This window comes from Peromyscus maniculatus, chromosome 19 (assembly GCF_049852395.1).
Source record: "Peromyscus maniculatus bairdii isolate BWxNUB_F1_BW_parent chromosome 19, HU_Pman_BW_mat_3.1, whole genome shotgun sequence".
In the NCBI taxonomy this organism is placed as follows: domain Eukaryota; kingdom Metazoa; phylum Chordata; class Mammalia; order Rodentia; family Cricetidae; genus Peromyscus; species Peromyscus maniculatus.
In genome coordinates this window covers 1,555,086-1,571,123 of record NC_134870.1, presented here as the reverse complement: position 1 = coordinate 1,571,123, position 16,038 = coordinate 1,555,086, and the positions used below count along the sequence as shown (strand labels likewise).

The following is a 16,038-nucleotide window of genomic DNA, read 5'->3' as shown; positions in this document are numbered from 1 at the left end:
AAGACTGACTCTTCATGCTTCCATATGAAGTATAGGATTTTTTTCCAATAAATAATGCTTTCATAATTTTGATGGGAATGCACCCAATCTGTAGATTGTTTTTGGTAATACAACTGTTTTCATATTAATTCTGCCAGTCCGTGAGCACTGGTGAGGTTAACTCTGCCAGTCCATGAGCAATGGTCTTTCCATCTTCCAGTGTAACAAATTGGAATTAATGTGTCTGAAACACAGAAAATGTGAAAGATTAAGGACCCCAGTACTATCCTAATAGTAAAGGCTAGACAGCTCAAGATGGAGGATCTGATGCCTCATATTAAATAATTCTATATAATAAACTACCTGTTATGTGTGTATGCATATACACACAGGAAAATCAAAAGTTCTAGCAGTATTTCATCAGGTTTATCAATAATCACAATATGTACTAGCTTACATTAGTATATCTCACCTTCAACACTAAATGCTAGAATGGAAGACACTTTTGAGAGGAAAGAGTTTTGAACCTAGAATTATCATTCAGGTTTAAGAGAGGAATAAGGCAATAATATAAAACAATTTTTGGATCTGTAAGACTCAAAGTATTTACTTTTTTTTTAAAGGGGAAAGAACTTCTCCAAAGTAAAAAAGAAAGGGAGAGCTATGAATGAGACAGTAAAACAAAGTACTAAAATTTCATTTTTTGTTTGTTGAGATAGCATGTTGCTATGCTGCCCAAGCTGATCTCCAATTTCAAGCCTTAATTAAGTACACCTCTTGCCTCAGTCTCCTGAGTAGCTGGGAGTACAGGCACATGCCACTAGACCTAGCTCAATACCAAAATTTAAAATCCAGTTAATTATCAGTGACATAGCTGTGAAGTTTAATGCTTTTATTGTTTGGTTTGGGGTTCTCTGTTTTGTTCTGTTAGTGCTAGGGGTTGAAACCTGGACTTCACATATGCTAAGCAGACACTCTGCCACTAAGTTAGAATCCATCCTTGAAGTTTAATGTAATAAGGGTAAATTCTGAAGCATATGAAGGATCATATTCAGGAAGCAGAGGCAGATGGATCTCTCAAGGCCAGCCTATGGGAAAGAAAAAAGGAATAACAATTGGGACTAATTTTCCTAAAATTTCCAAACGGCGGCAGTGGAAAGGGTGGTGGTAGGGGTAAATCGACAGTTTTTCAGTCAATTAAATGACAGCTATCGTAGGGTAAAGGGGCCGCCAAAGAAACCCACCCTGACCCTGAAATCAGAGCCAGTTAAAGAAAAACACACTGGCCCTGAAACTAAAACCAAAAGGCTAAAAAAGGCCAGTGAACACACTTTTGGCCCCAAAACCAGAACCAAATCTGCCCCTGACCAACTGAGCATGAAACCAACCAATCCCTGAGCAGAAAAACAACCAATCCCTGAGCCAATCTGAGCTTGTCCAAGCTCAAGGGGATTGAAATCCGACCAACTTCCACCCTGAAAATCTTCTCCTGTAGCACGAATCTTAACAGATCTTATTAATAAAATCAAACCTGAACCCAGGTATTGGGGTGAATGCTGGAAGATCAGAGAAGCAGAACAAGCCACAGCTTCCTCACCTCGCCAATTCCTCAGCTGGTCCTGTTTCCTCAGACTGGAAGCTTCTGTGTCCTCATCCAAATGGATCTCAGCTGAACAGCGCTGCTCAAAACCCTGAAAGCTTAGCAAAGGCTCTAGTTCCTGTTCCTCACACCTTATATACCTTGCTGCTTCCTGCCATTACTTCCTGGGATTAAAGGCGTGTGTCACCATGCCTGGCTGTTTCCAATGTGGCTTTGAACTCACAGAGATCCAGGCAGATCTCTGCCTCTGGAATGCTAGGATTAAAGGCGTGTGCTAACACTGCCTAACCTCTATGTTTAATATTGTGGCTGTTCTGTTCTCTGACCCCAGATAAGTTTATTAGGGTACACAATATTTTGAGGAACACAATACCACCACATTCTCCCTGGAAAAACCTTGCCCCTAAGAAGCCCTGTATAAATAAACCCTGTGCCTGTTCGGTTTGCTGCTGCCTTTTTCCACCATGGCAGGGGCAGCCACCCTTCTGGATTCTTCCCTCCCAATAAATCTCTTGAATGAGGTTTGGGTGAGACCTTTCCTTGGAATGGAGCAAAGTAACATCTTTCGCTGGTACACAGCAGAACAGAACTGTAACACTTTGAGAGCAGAGTTGTTACACTCCTGACCAGGGCAGAACTGTAACAACTTTTTTGGGGAAACCCTCCCCTGCCAGAGAAGAGTTGTTACATTGGGGAAACCTTTCCCTGAAGCAAGCCTGTAAGCTTCTGCACTTACAGTGATTTTGTGGTATTCCTTGGCTCCTGACTGCCAGGATCCCTTTCCATCCGAGCTGCAATGCTTACAGCTATCAGCATACCAGAAAAAAACAGTAATAGTAAAATTTTCCAAAAAAAAAAAAAAAGGAGGTAACAATGACCAAATAAAATTTTCATTTGTCGTAACACCTATAAATTAGCTTCTCAAAAGACTAAGACTCTCAAAATCAGTAAAAATAATCAGTCATGTCATTAACAAAAAATTCCTCTAACAAATTAACATACAACTAAAATTAATATTTTAAGATATGTACTGACCATCATTTACAATGACAGAATAAAAGGAAATAATAAGGGGAGCAGTTATGTAAACTCTTTAAACTATTAAATGCCATATATCTACTTTAAAATATCTATGTCTACATGCTAATCTAGAAAAATGTCTAAGACAAAGCACAGGAAAAAAGAAATCGAAAGAACAGGATGAACCATATGCTTTGTTCACAAGGGAAAGCTAAGTAGCAATGTGCTTCTCTACAAGTGCATACATTTAATGCATTAAAATAATCTTTTATTTACTATAACAAACACATTAAATTATTTACAACTCAAGTAGAAAACATGCATGTCAATAGAAAAAAAGCATTTAACAACAGTAGAGTCAACCTGATTCACAAATGCAACTAGCCACGGATTAAAAATATCAGAAAGATTATAGGTGGGACTCCATCTGGCTTGAACCTGTAAAGGCCTTGTCCATGCTGCCTCTCTCTCTGATTTTACATGTGCATCAGTCCTGTTGTGTCTGGAAGACAGTTTCCTTGGAGTCATCCATCCCTCTAATCTTTGTCTCCTCTTCCACACTGATCCCTGAGCCTTATGGGAAGGAGTTTAACAAAGACATCCTTTAGCACTGAGTGCTCCAAAGTCTCTCACTCTCTGCACATTGTCCAACTGTGGGTCTCTGTGTTAGTTCCCATGAACTGCAAGAAGAAGCTGCTCTGATGTAGGCGCTGATATAAGGATATAGTAGTATGTCTACGAGTCATTTTATTGTTATGCTCCTTCAACAGAGTAACTGCAGGTTTTCCCCTAGGCCCGTGACCCATCTAGTTTCAGGTTCTTGGCCACTTCAGCAGTGTCAGGTATGAGTTCCATCTCACAGAATGGGCCTTTAAATAATAATTTAAAAAAAAAAAAAAAAAAAAGGTGGCTGGTTATCCCGTAACAGTTGCATCACTACTGCACCCACCGGTGTGTCTCGCAGGCAGGTCTCTGCTGTATGTCAGTTTGTAGCTGGATAAAATGGACGACTACTTAGCAACTCCAGTAGGATTCAGAGTACTTTCCAACACCATGAACACTCTAGGGGTGAAGCTTCTAGTTGGGCACCAGCTCAGTTTCCCCATGTTCAATAAGTAAGTTGTGTCTTCAACAATGGGGCCTTACCATCAGGTTGTGGAGAGCAACCAATAGCCTTGGCAATAGCCTGTGATGCTTGGGGGGGGGAGGGGGGTTTCTGGCCAATAACAAGAAGCTATTTGCAACTGATACCCACTGGCAAAAGAAAATCATTTTTTTCCTATGGAGTGTCAGAGTACACCAACCACAACCCAGGACTGGTCCCATGCCCAGCTGTAGTTGGCCAACACAAAACAAATGCCATGGTTTTGTTCTGTTGTTGTTTTGCTTTGTGGATTTTCTGTTTCATTTTCTTTTGTTTGGGCATTTTTGTCTTCCTGATATTTAGCTTGTCTGTTTCAATTTTGTTTTCGTGTTTTTTAAATTTTATTTTTTGGTTTTGTTTTGAAAAAAGAGAAAGAACATAAAGTTGGGAGGGGAGGAAGGTGGGAACAATCTGGGAGGAGTTTGGGAAGGAGAAAAATGTGATCAAAATATATGAAAAAAAATGTTTTCATTTTACATGCTTCCAGAATGCAAATATCAGATGACCAGCCACATCACACTCCTTGCTTCCATGATGGATTGTGCCTTTAAACCCTAAATCAGAATAAGACCTTCCTTAAAAAAATTTTTTTTAATTATATTGTGTTGCTAGGCAGTGGTGGCAAATGCCTTTAACTCCAGTACTTGGGAGGCAGAGGCAGGAGGATCTCTGTGAATCTGAGGCCAGTGAGTTTTCCAGGACAGCCAAGGCTACACAGAGAATCCTGTCTCAAAAGCCAAAACAAACAAACAAAAATACATCCATACCTACACACACACACACACACACACACATACATATAGAGAAAGAGTGTGTGTAGTATCAGGGAAAAGAGGTGCTAGAGATATGGCTCAGGGAACAAGGATACTGGCTGTTTTTCCAAAGGAGTTCAAGTCCCAGCATCCATATGTCAATTCACAACTATCTATAACATCAGTTCCAAGGTATCCAACACCCTCTTCTGGGCACCAGGAACGTAAGTGATACACAGACACATACATGTATGCAAAACATCCATATATATATATATATATAAAACAATATTTTTTAAATCCTTACAAATATGAGGAAAATTTAAATGCATGTGTCCTGAACATGTATCAATCTTCTCCTTGTCATTATTCCCTAAGTAACACAACATAACCACTATTTGCACAGCACTGCATTATCAGGCATCGGTGTCCAGACATGACTTAAAGTACACAGAAGGAGATGTATAATTTAGATGCAAATGTTTATTTTATCAAGGGAGCTGAGCATCCTTGCATTCTGGAACCAGTAAGAGTTCCTAGAACCAATTCTCCAAAGATATCAAGGAACATCTACCCCATAAAATCTCAAGAATGGAAAAAAAAGAAGTTCTGAAAGAGAAATTTTTAACAGTACACCAAAGCAGCTGTCTCTGGGCAACAGAGAATATGGGTAGCTTTAAAAAAAAAAAAAAAACACAAGTGTTACAGAAATGCATTTTAAATAACCAACTAATATCATTAGAAAAGACAATACAACTAAATATTTTAAGAGTACTGGCAAATTTATGTTATACCACAAATTTCATTTCTAATTTTTTTAATCTTACATTCAGTTTCCTCACAGTGAAGGTTATTACAGGTGGTGATCACTTCTGAACTACTATACTACAGACAGAGGAGAGACTACGGGGAATCAGTGAGCAGACTTCATCTCTCCTATCAGCTCCTGTCATCTCTCCTACCCTGCTGTGTTAAAGGTACATGCATGCCTACACAGAGAGAAAGGCGGGGCAGGGTAGAGAAAAAAGGGGAGGGGGAGAAACTAGTTCTTGCAGAATCAGAGCAGCTGAGTCAAAATCTGCATTTTTTTTTTTGGTTTTTTTTTGTTTTGTTTTGTTTTCTGAGACAGGGTTTCTCTGTGTAGCTTTGCACTTTTCCTGGATCTTGCTCTGTAGACCAGGCTAGCCTCGAACTCACAAAGATCGGCCTGGCTCTGCCTCCCAAGTGCTGGGATTAAAGGTATGCGCCACCACCGCCCGGCCAGAATCTGCATTCTAAAGACGCCAGAGTGGTCTATGTGCTTCCTTCCTGAAGGTTAGAAATGTTAATATAGGGTCTACTAAGTTGATTTACTGAGTTTCTCAATGCAACCAAGGCAGAACCCAATAGATGGGAAGTAATAGGAAGAGACCATACATGGATTACTCAAGACTCTGGGCTCTATCCCTAACCTCCCAAAGACCCCCCCCCCCATCCAAAAAAACCTTGGATGGACTTCACTTAAAAATTGTTCTACAAGTCAGAAATAAAGTCATTCTACAGAAGTCTTTATAAATAGTCAGAATCTACAGGAAAATCTACTTCCTATGCAGATGTTATTAACTATTACTAAGCAGCAATATCAATGGCATTTCATCCTTCCCTGGTCTGCCATCCTGTTCTCTTTTATTCCCCCAACCTCTGTTCTCCTAAGGCCCCCTGGACAATATACCTTTCTCCTATAGTGTAGAAATGAACCAGAAGAGAATCTCAGAAAAGAAAAATCTAAAGATTTCCTTTTAATCCTGGCTCATCACCTTTAAAACCCACAACTGATTACAAACACCTGAGGGGCTTTACCACATGTGACTTGAGAAACATTCTTAGCTAGAAGACCAGCACACAAAGTTTCCACACACACACTCCAACCTCTTGGACCAATAATGACTGGGAGAGTCTGAATAAGCCTGACTTTGCTGACCACCACCACCTCTGCCACATGCAAGACTAGCAGAGGGAGGCCGGGCGGTGGTGGCGCACACCTTTAATCCCAGCACTTGGGAGGCAGAGGCAGGCAGATCTCAGTGAGTTCGAGGCCAGCCTGGGCTACTAAGTGAGTGCCAGAACAGGCGCAAAACTACACAGAGAAACTCTGTCTCGAAAAAAAAAAAAAAAAAAAGACTAGCAGAGGAACTGAGAAAATGCTAATTCCCGTTCTCCATGCTCCTTGGTAATCATACAGTACTGCCTCCAATGATGATAGGACAATCTGAAGTAAAAATATGCTTCCTCCAAATCCTCTAAAACCAGTATTTAAATGATAAAGTCAACTATACCTACCTGATCATAAACTCCACAACCCCCAACTAATAACCCATGTATTTCCACAATCTCCTTGGTGACTACAAATTAGCCAAATGTATCTAAGAACCAAGTTACATAATACAAACTCCTACCAAATGTTCCTCTTCTTAAGGTCTGACTAACCTAGGATATAAATTCAAACACTGCAACAGAGTCGGGAAGATGGAAGTACAGATGCCTGTCTCAAAGCCTGACAATTTAATCCCCAGGTTCAATTCCCAGGACCCACATAGGGAAGGAGTGAACCACCACATCTACTGTAGCCCATACACAAATACACACACATACAAATGAATGTAATTTTTAAAATACTCTAAGTAAGCCATAGTAGTATTTTGCACTTTAACATATGAAAGGGCTTGTTTCCCCTTCCTGATGATCAAAGCCAGGGCCGTGTACCTGCTAACAAAGGCTCCCCCACCGATGTGCACCCTCAGCTCCAACATTCCAGACTTCTTTTGCAGCTTTATTCCTTTACCATCTCTCCTGTACTACTAGTACACCACTGTTCAAATATGCACAGTTCTCTCATTTATTATAAATACTATTATTAATCATTCTCTTATTTACATACTTTTTAAGTTTTTTCTAATTTTTTTGCTTTTATATGCAACCAACACTGCTGTGAACATTTTTATATGGAACTGTTCAAAGATAAAGTTCCTTAGGGCAGAAATTCTCACTTTGGTTCTTGAACAACCCTAAGGAAGACACTTTTGCAGCCTTCATATGGTCAAAGGTGCTGGCATGATAATATGAAAAATATTATTCACATCTTTCATATTAGTATTGCATTGATAATACAAAAGTACTAGAAAGAGCCGGGCAGTGGTGGTTCACCCCTTTAATACCAGCACTTGGAGGCAGAAGCAAGGCAGATATCCAAGTTCAAGGCCATCCTGGTCTACAGAGTGAGTTCCAGAACAGCCAGGTCTACACAGAGAAATCCTGTCTTGAAAACACCAAAAAAGTACTAGAAGGTGAAAAGCTGCTAAGTTAACAGTAATGAGACTGATTGATATTATGCATCTTCTAATACTGCAAAGGGCAAAATACCATTTCTACTATACTCTTCACAAAATGCTTAACTGGCATTTAACCATGAGGAAACAGTTTGAGGGACAGTCTACATGATTAGTGGCTGGTACCTCTGAAAGACAAAGCATAAGAACATGGTCCAGCCCGGGCGGTGGTGGCGCACGCCTTTAGTCCCAGCACTCGGGATTGGCAGAGGCAGGTGGATCTCTGTGAGTTCGAGGCCAGCCTGGGCTACCAAGTGAGTTCCAGGAAAGGCGCAAAGCTACACAGAGAAACCCTGTCTCGAAAAACCAAAAAAAAAAAAAAAAAAAACATGGTCCAAAGTTAAAGAAGACCATTAAATGAGAGAGTTGAGTGGAAGCCAGAAAAACCTTACTAGTATACAATATTTTTGTAAGCCTAAAATTACTTCAGAGTGGAAGATGAATTTTGTAATTTTTCACTATTGTGTAAATAAATATCAAGTATTGATTATAACAGAGTAAATCTTACAGAATGATGTACAAATATGTCAATGGACATTATTCATTAAATATTTTGAAGCAAAAAAAACAAAAGGAGCACTATAAGAATTGGAGAGAAAACCAGAGCTAAGAGCTTATATTTGCTCAATACTTTAAAGGACTACCGAACCTGCACACAGGAGAGCTTCCAAACATTTGCTAAGGGTCAGAATGCACAGCACGGGCCTTGGCTCCATCCCCAGCACCGACACAGTGTGTTCAAAGGAACTAGGTGACAAGATAAACTGTTTCCATCAGTAAGTAAGTGAGACCATCCTGACAAAGGCTCTGAAAGTCACCCTTAAAGCATATGCTTTTACACCAAGCTTTGTAACACACCAACAGACTGCATTCTACAGGACATGAGCCCCTGTGACATCATGACAGAAGATAGGAAGAGTACTTTCTGGTGCTCTACTGCAGAGTTTTTCACCACAAAGAAAATAATAAATGTTTGAGAAGAAAAAAATACCTCTACCCTAGAACCAATACTTAAATTTCTCAATAAACCTACAATCACTGATCCTAAAAATTCCTCCAAATTATTACACTGCGATCAGACTTCAGACTGAGCTAGCATAAAACAAAACTTTAAAGTGTGCATCAACAGGCATATATGTCAGATACAATTGCTGGGAATGTAATTTCAAATATCTTTGAGGGCAATCAGTTAACATCCATGAGAATATTAATGCATGCATAGTTTAGTGCAGCAAAGTATGGGACAGGTGTATAAGGATTTGTAGGATTCATCTATGGTATCACTGTAAGAAGACCTAAAATATCAATACCTATCAATAAACTACTGGGAAAGTACACTTCTGCATTCAGCCACTGGGATACTGCTCACCTATAAGAATAAAGTCATCCCACACAGAGTACAAACGTGGAACAATCACCAATATGAACCACTAAATGAAAGAAGTCCAAGTGCAGAAAAGGGCTGAGGTGACACATCAGCCCAAATGGGATCCTCAGTACCTGTGCTAAAAAAAAATGCCAGGCAAGACTCCCACGTGCCTGCAATCCCAGGGCTGGAGAGAGAATGTCAAGAAGACCCCTAGGCTCACAACTCAGCCCTACTAACAAATCAGTGAGCTCCAGGTTCCATGAGTGACCCTGAATCAAAGAGTAAAGAACTGACTGAGGAAGACTGCAGACATTGACATCTGACCTCCACACATTTGCACACCCAGATGTAATCCACCCCTGTGCACACAGGCAAAGAGCAGAAAACTAAAAGTGTATTGCTATTTGTATTTAAGAGGGTCAAGAGTTTGTATTTTTAGTGCATTCATATCTGTGCTTACAACTGCAAAAATATACATGGCTGCCCTTTTGAGTTATGCACATACATCCCTTTTGGTGCATAAAAACTAGCTAAAAGAAAACACTATTTTCAGCTGGGTATGGTGGCACACGCCTGTAGTCCCAGCACTTGGGGAGGCTGAGGCAGGAGGATCAGCAGAGCCAGCCTCATCAACTCACTAAGTCCAAGACAGTGGACTGCATGAGACCTTCTCTTTAAAAGTTTAACAAGAGTTTATAAATTACTTGTTCAAAACTGAGTTGTTTGGTGCTAACTTCTTTCTGTTGGTAGCAGCGACTGTCCACCTATTTCAAGATCAGGCTCTGCCAAACTGTCTTAGTAGCATCTTAGTTAGGAATTCTGAAGCATAATACAATTTTAATTTGAACTTCCTAAATGAATACAATTATCAAGAACATATCTATGCCTGGCGGTGGTGGCCCACGTCTTTAGGGAGGCAGAGGAAGACAGATCTCTGTGAGTTCGAGGCCAGCCTGGTCTACACACCTAGTTCCTGGACAGCCAGGGCTAAATAGAGAAATCCTGTCTTGAAAAAAACCAAAACCAAAACAAAACAATAGATCCAAGTAAAAACATTAAAATAAATCGTATTTGTTTTGTGAGAGCAATTCTTCTGTATGTCACATTAAAAAAATATAGTGTAAATAACTCACAGACCCCTATAATGGAGTAAACCACGAAGATCATTAATTCTCAGGATGAACGTATAGAATTTTAACATCGTGTTACTCAGACAGGATGCTAATCAAAAGAAAAGAACCGCGTTTCCTAGGTCTGTCTTTCCCTTGGAAAAAGTCTCAGTCAGTCTCTCTCTCTCTCTCTCTCTCTCTCACACACACACACACACACACACACACTCACACACACACTCACACACACCCCCCCCCCACAAACTCAACAGCTCTAGTGCTACAAACATATATAATTAAACAATGTGGTCGAAAATGCATTTTCACAGTCCCAAATGGTATTTATCATCTGAACTCATAAATCATTCTGTGTCACTGGCGGGAAGGAAAAAGGCTAGCTCAACAAAGCGAAGGCACCAAGGGAAGGGCCCCTGGCAACTCCACACACCATATGGCAAGGCAAGCCTCCCATCAGACAGTTATCACTTGATGGCTGATTAATGTCAATGCTTATTGACAGACAGCCTCTCCGCCTCTCCGCCCCCCGCCTCCCACCCCCCCCCCCAAAAGCGGAGGAAATCTGTTGTCTGCGATGCTTTTCGTCTAGGAAACTTGATGGTCCTTCCTAGGAAACCTTCCACCAATCCTTTGGAGATGAGGGGCATCTGTCCGTTCTGCGGGTCTTGGTTTACCTGGTTTGGAACCTCACACTCCCGCGGCCCGGCACTGTAAGGGCAGGCGTCCCGCGGCTGGCCTCGCCCCTTCCTCCCACGCGCGCAGCCCCGGGCCCGCTGGCCCCGCTTACCGGTGGGCGCGCTGTCCAGGATGCGCAGGTCGTAGGCCCCGGAGCAGCGGTAGTTGGCGGCCGTGCCGTTGTCCCACACCACCACGACCTCCTCCGGGCTCTCGAAGCTCCGCACGGTGCCCACATGGCCCTCGCCGCCGTCCTGCTTGCCCCACTTCCAGTCTGGGCCGCGCACGACGCGGGCGCCGACCCCCTCCACCATCACCCGGTTGTTGCGGGAGTTACTCATCGGGGCCCGGGCGGTGGGCGCCGCCGCCGGCGGGGGAGCCGTGAGGGAGCTGGGCCCGGGCCGCACTCTGGGCACCGGCGGGGGCGGCAGCGAGCCCCGCGGGCCGTGGGGCCGACTCACCGGGGCGGCGGAGCGGTCCCCGAGGGGCCCTTCGCCCAGGCCGGGCCGTGGCCGTCGCGGCCCCCGCTCCCACTGGAGGCCCGCCCGCGGCGGCTCGCAGGCGGCGGCTTGCAGGCCGAGGGCGAGCGGCCGTGGGCGGGGGCTCTGCCGCTTGCCCCGGGCTCCCCGGCCGGGCTACAGCGACGGCCGCCAGCAAACCTCGCTCTCCCCCGGCCGGGAGCGCGGAGGGCCGGGGGAGGCTCGCCCGGGCGCGGCGGCGAGCGCAGCGGGCGGCCAGGCAAGCTGCCGGCCCTCAGCGGCCCCCAGCCGCTCGCTCGGGCCTCGGCGCCCGGGAGCCGGCTCCGCGGTGGGCAGCGGCGCTAGCGACCGGCGAGCGGCCGGCGCCCGGGCCCCGGGGCCCGCTTCCCTCAGCCCCCGCGCACGCCGCCGCGCTCCGCCCCGCCACCGAGTCCCCGCCGGGCGAGAGCGGCTCCACATCCGGGTGCCGCCGCGTCCCGGGCCCGAGCGGCGCCTCGTGCGGCCCTGCGACGTGCTCCTCGGCGAGAACCGGGTGGGAAGGGTTCGGGGAGCCGCGCGACCCAGGAAAGAAAGGGAAGGAAACGGATCCCTAAGCGTCCCCGGGACGCGGGGGGAGTGCGCATGCGCGCGGCCGGGGCCGGGGCGGCCGCAAGCCCGGCTTCCCATTGGCTGTGAGGAAGAAGGCCTGGAAGTGGGGCCAGAGGAAGTGTGAGGCGGCCGCCCGCCAGCTGCTGCCCCGCTGGTCAGAGTTGGTGTTCTCAGGTGCACTGGGTGTGAACCGAGGGTTGCACATTTCGGGGCGGGGTGGGGGCTTCTTTTTTAACGGGAGCGAGAACGGGCACATGACAGCACAGATTAAAAGTGATGTGTACTCCCCGTACAAATTGCAAACGTTTTAAACCAGAGTGGGTGACTGGTGGTGTGCCTTTTGAAAGTTGTGCCTTGCCTTCGTGCAGAGTCAGGATAATGCATAAGATTCTATTTATTATGACATATATTTAAATTGGCTTTTGGAAGGGGATGATAGGGACTGGACATAGGCTCTTTCTCATGCTAAGCACATACATGTTCTACCACTGAGTTAGAGCTACGCTCCCAGCCTCTGGACTTTAGTGCCCTCTCTTCGAGGATTTCGTTTGAAACAGAATTCTCTAAGTAGTCCATTCTGGCCTCAGCCTGGAGACTCGCTGCCTCCACTCTCAAATTGCACCATCACACCCAGGAAATCACAGAAAATTTTAATAGCATTTTATTTCCCAAGCCTAGCATCATTGCTCACACCTGTAACTCAGGATTTGGGAGACTGTGGCCAGCCTAGACTACTTAGTGAAACTGTGTCTCAAAAAACAAGCAGATAAAACCAAGAATTTCACTTTACCTTAAATGGATAGCTATAGATTCTTAAACTGGGAAGTCATTTAAGAGGTAATCTAAGCTAGTGGCTCTCTTTTTGGGGGAGAGGCCCAGACTGACCTCAAACTTGAACAAGCCACAGCTACCTCACCTCGCCGGATCCTCAGCTGCTCTTGTTTCCTCAGACTGGAGGCCTCTTAGTCCTCATCCAGAATGGGTCTCAGCCGAACTGCTGCTCAAAGCTTGAAGCTTAACCAGGCCAAATGCTTAACCAGCCAAATGCTTCTAGTTTCTGGTCCTCGCGCCTTATATACCTTTCTGCTTTCTACCATCACTCCCTCGGGTTAAAGGCTCGCTTTCTGGGATTAAAGGTGTGATGAGTCACTATGCTTGGCTGTATCCTTGAACACATGGATTTCTGCCTAGCTCTGCCTCCCAAGTGCTGGGATTAAAGGCATGTGCTACCACTGTCTATCCTCTGTTTAATATTGTGGCTGTTCTGTCTCTGACCCCAGATAAGTTTATTAGGGTGCACAATATTTCAGGGAACACAATACCACCACACAAACTCCCTAAAAAATGTTCTATATCCACATTGTGTATCTTGCCCTATAAAATAGACATTATAAAAAGATTTCTTAAAATATTTAGGAAAGTTTTCATGCAGTTGTCTAACACATAAGTTACCTTATTTGCATTTTGGAGGAAATATTTGGCACCATTCAAAACTTACACAATTTCTTCTCTTCTGACCACAGGTAAGATAAATGCTTGCAAGCACTCTTGAGGCTGAAGCAGGTGAGTGGTTTCTTCCACATGGTAATGCAGGGATTCATGCTGTTGCTCTCTGTCGCCTAAGACAGCTAACAGGGAGGGAGGAGACAGACAACCAGAACTCCTAAGACCTTACTCCAGATACCACACGTCACACACACAGTCCATCGTCTAGAACTCAGGACATCTGCATGAAAGAGGAAAAATGGAGTCCCGCTGAGTGCCACGTGCACTTATCACTGGCTATTCACATTTAAAAATACAAATCGCTCTTAAGTAGTCAAACAGCAGAAATTTAATATAGCAAAGTGACTTCAGGAAGTGTTGGGAGAGCTGCAGACGTGAAAAGACATCGGTGCACTAGAAAGTGCCATCTCTTGGTACTAGAGAAGCAAAAGATGGCAAGGGATAGAGTTAGGATAATCTTCTTGTACACTGTGTAAAGATGTGTCTGTCCTTCCTCTTCTGCCAAAGGCACCTTCTGATTGGTTTAATAGAAAGCTGAATGGCCACTAGCTAGGCAGGAGAAGATAGGCAGGACTTCTGGGGAGACATAGGAACTCTGGGAAAGAATCTGAGACAGGAGATTTGCCAGCCAGATGCAGAGGAAGTCAGACATATGGTACTGAGGAGAGGTAACGGAGCCACATGGCAGAACATAAATTAATATGAACAGATTAATTTAAGTTTTAAGACCTAGTTGGGAATAAGACTAAGCTAAGACCAAGCTTTCATAATTCATAAAAAGTCTCCATGTCATTATTAGAGAGCTAGCGATATAAAGAAAGACCTGTTACAGGATGGGAGCCACGTGACTGCCACTGAGGCTGAGTGAGTAGCTTCTGCTGTTGTTGGATCTATTGCTGTTTTGCAACCAAAGTCTGTCATTCACACTAACACTGAGACAAGGAGCCCAACACCACCTTCCACTGTCACTGCCCCTACCAGAGACAGAGCTTGTGAGCACAGGACACACCCTGATCCTGCAGCTGCGGAACTGGCTTGCCTGTATAGGTATCCAGAAACTGCCAAAGTCTCCCTGTATCAGTTTTCCTTCTATTGCTGTAATAAACACCATGACCAAGGTAACTTACAGAGGAAGGTTTGGGCTTCCCAGGCAGCGTGACAGCAGGTGGCAGACTTGACACTGAGCACTGAGGGCTCACATCTCAAACTGCAAGCAGGAAGCAGAGACCAAATTTGAAATGACGCAGATCTTTAAATTTGCAAAGCCCAACTCCAGTGACACCCTTCCAACAAGGCCACACTTCCCAAGCCTTCCCAAACAGGCCCAAGTATTCAGATGCCCAGGACTGAGGGCAGCATTTAAACCCCCACAGCTGCAGCAGAAGCAGGACAAGACCTGACTTCTGTCTTCTTCCTCCCTTACAGATAACAAAGGGGCTGCTGTTTCTAGTGTTCAGCAGCACTGTGTCCCTTCTACCAGACTTCCATTTAACAAAAGTGATGTCACATATGTTCAGTTTAAACATGCTTGCCAGTGACGTCTTCCAAGAGTGTGGAAGCAGAGTCTAAGATTCCTGGAACCAGCACCCTGCTGTTACCTCCTGTGCACACTGCTTGGTGACTGTAGTAGTTGGTCCTCTAGAGAAACAGAACTGAGAGAATGAAGATATATATATGTGTATGTATGTATGTATATGGGGTTTATTAGAATGGCTTGCAGGCTGTGGTCCTGAATGAGAATGGTCCCGATCAGCTCGTGTGGTTGAATGCATGATCCTCAGTTAGAGGAACTGTTTGAGAGTATTAGGAGATGTGCCCTTGTTGGAGGAAATGTGTCGCTGGGAGTGGGCTTTGAAGTTTCAAAAGCCCATGATAGGCCCAATCAGTCTCTCTCTCTCTGCCTTCAACTTGTAGATGAGATGTGAGCCCTCAGCTACGGCTCCAGTGCCATTCTGCCTGCCTGCTGCCACACTCCTCACCATGATGACCGTGCACTAATCCTTTGAAACTGTAAGCAAGCCCACAATTAAATGCTTCCTTTTATAAGTTGCCTTAGTCATGATGTTTTATCACAGTAGTAGAACAATAACTAAAACACAAAACAAGCAGAAATTCCCAGAAAGTAAAGAAGTAACTACAGTTGGTTACCTAGAATCACTATATCGTACTGGAGCCAAAACTGGGTTAATCATAACTTCCTAAGCTCCCTCTGACCCACAGGCATTAGCATACTTGTTGCCGGTATGGAGGGACTCCTCAAAGGGAAATCTCTTTCCTTCATGCCCTTGATTGGGAGGGAGCTTCTGACTTCTTTTTGAAAGAAAAGGGAAGAAAAAAAATCACACGATAGATTTTCAACTATGTCACATGGTCTGTCTCTAGGGGGACTGTACTATACTTCATGTCCAGACACTAGCTAAAGGCCATGATCCCT

General features: G+C 44.4%; 1 protein-coding gene across 2 annotated transcripts in view; it reads right to left on the bottom strand.

Annotated features, from left to right (window-relative positions):
• Positions 1–11,525, bottom strand: part of Mib1 (MIB E3 ubiquitin protein ligase 1) — a 115,024-nt gene extending 103,499 nt beyond the window's left edge. For both annotated transcript variants that reach the window (XM_076554721.1, XM_076554720.1), the window contains exon 1: positions 11,144–11,525. In XM_076554721.1, coding sequence (XP_076410836.1) covers positions 11,144–11,372 — 229 coding nt within the window. In that variant the 5' untranslated portion in view covers positions 11,373–11,525. The remainder of the gene's footprint in view (positions 1–11,143) is intronic.
• Positions 11,526–16,038: the final 4,513 nt, after the last annotated feature.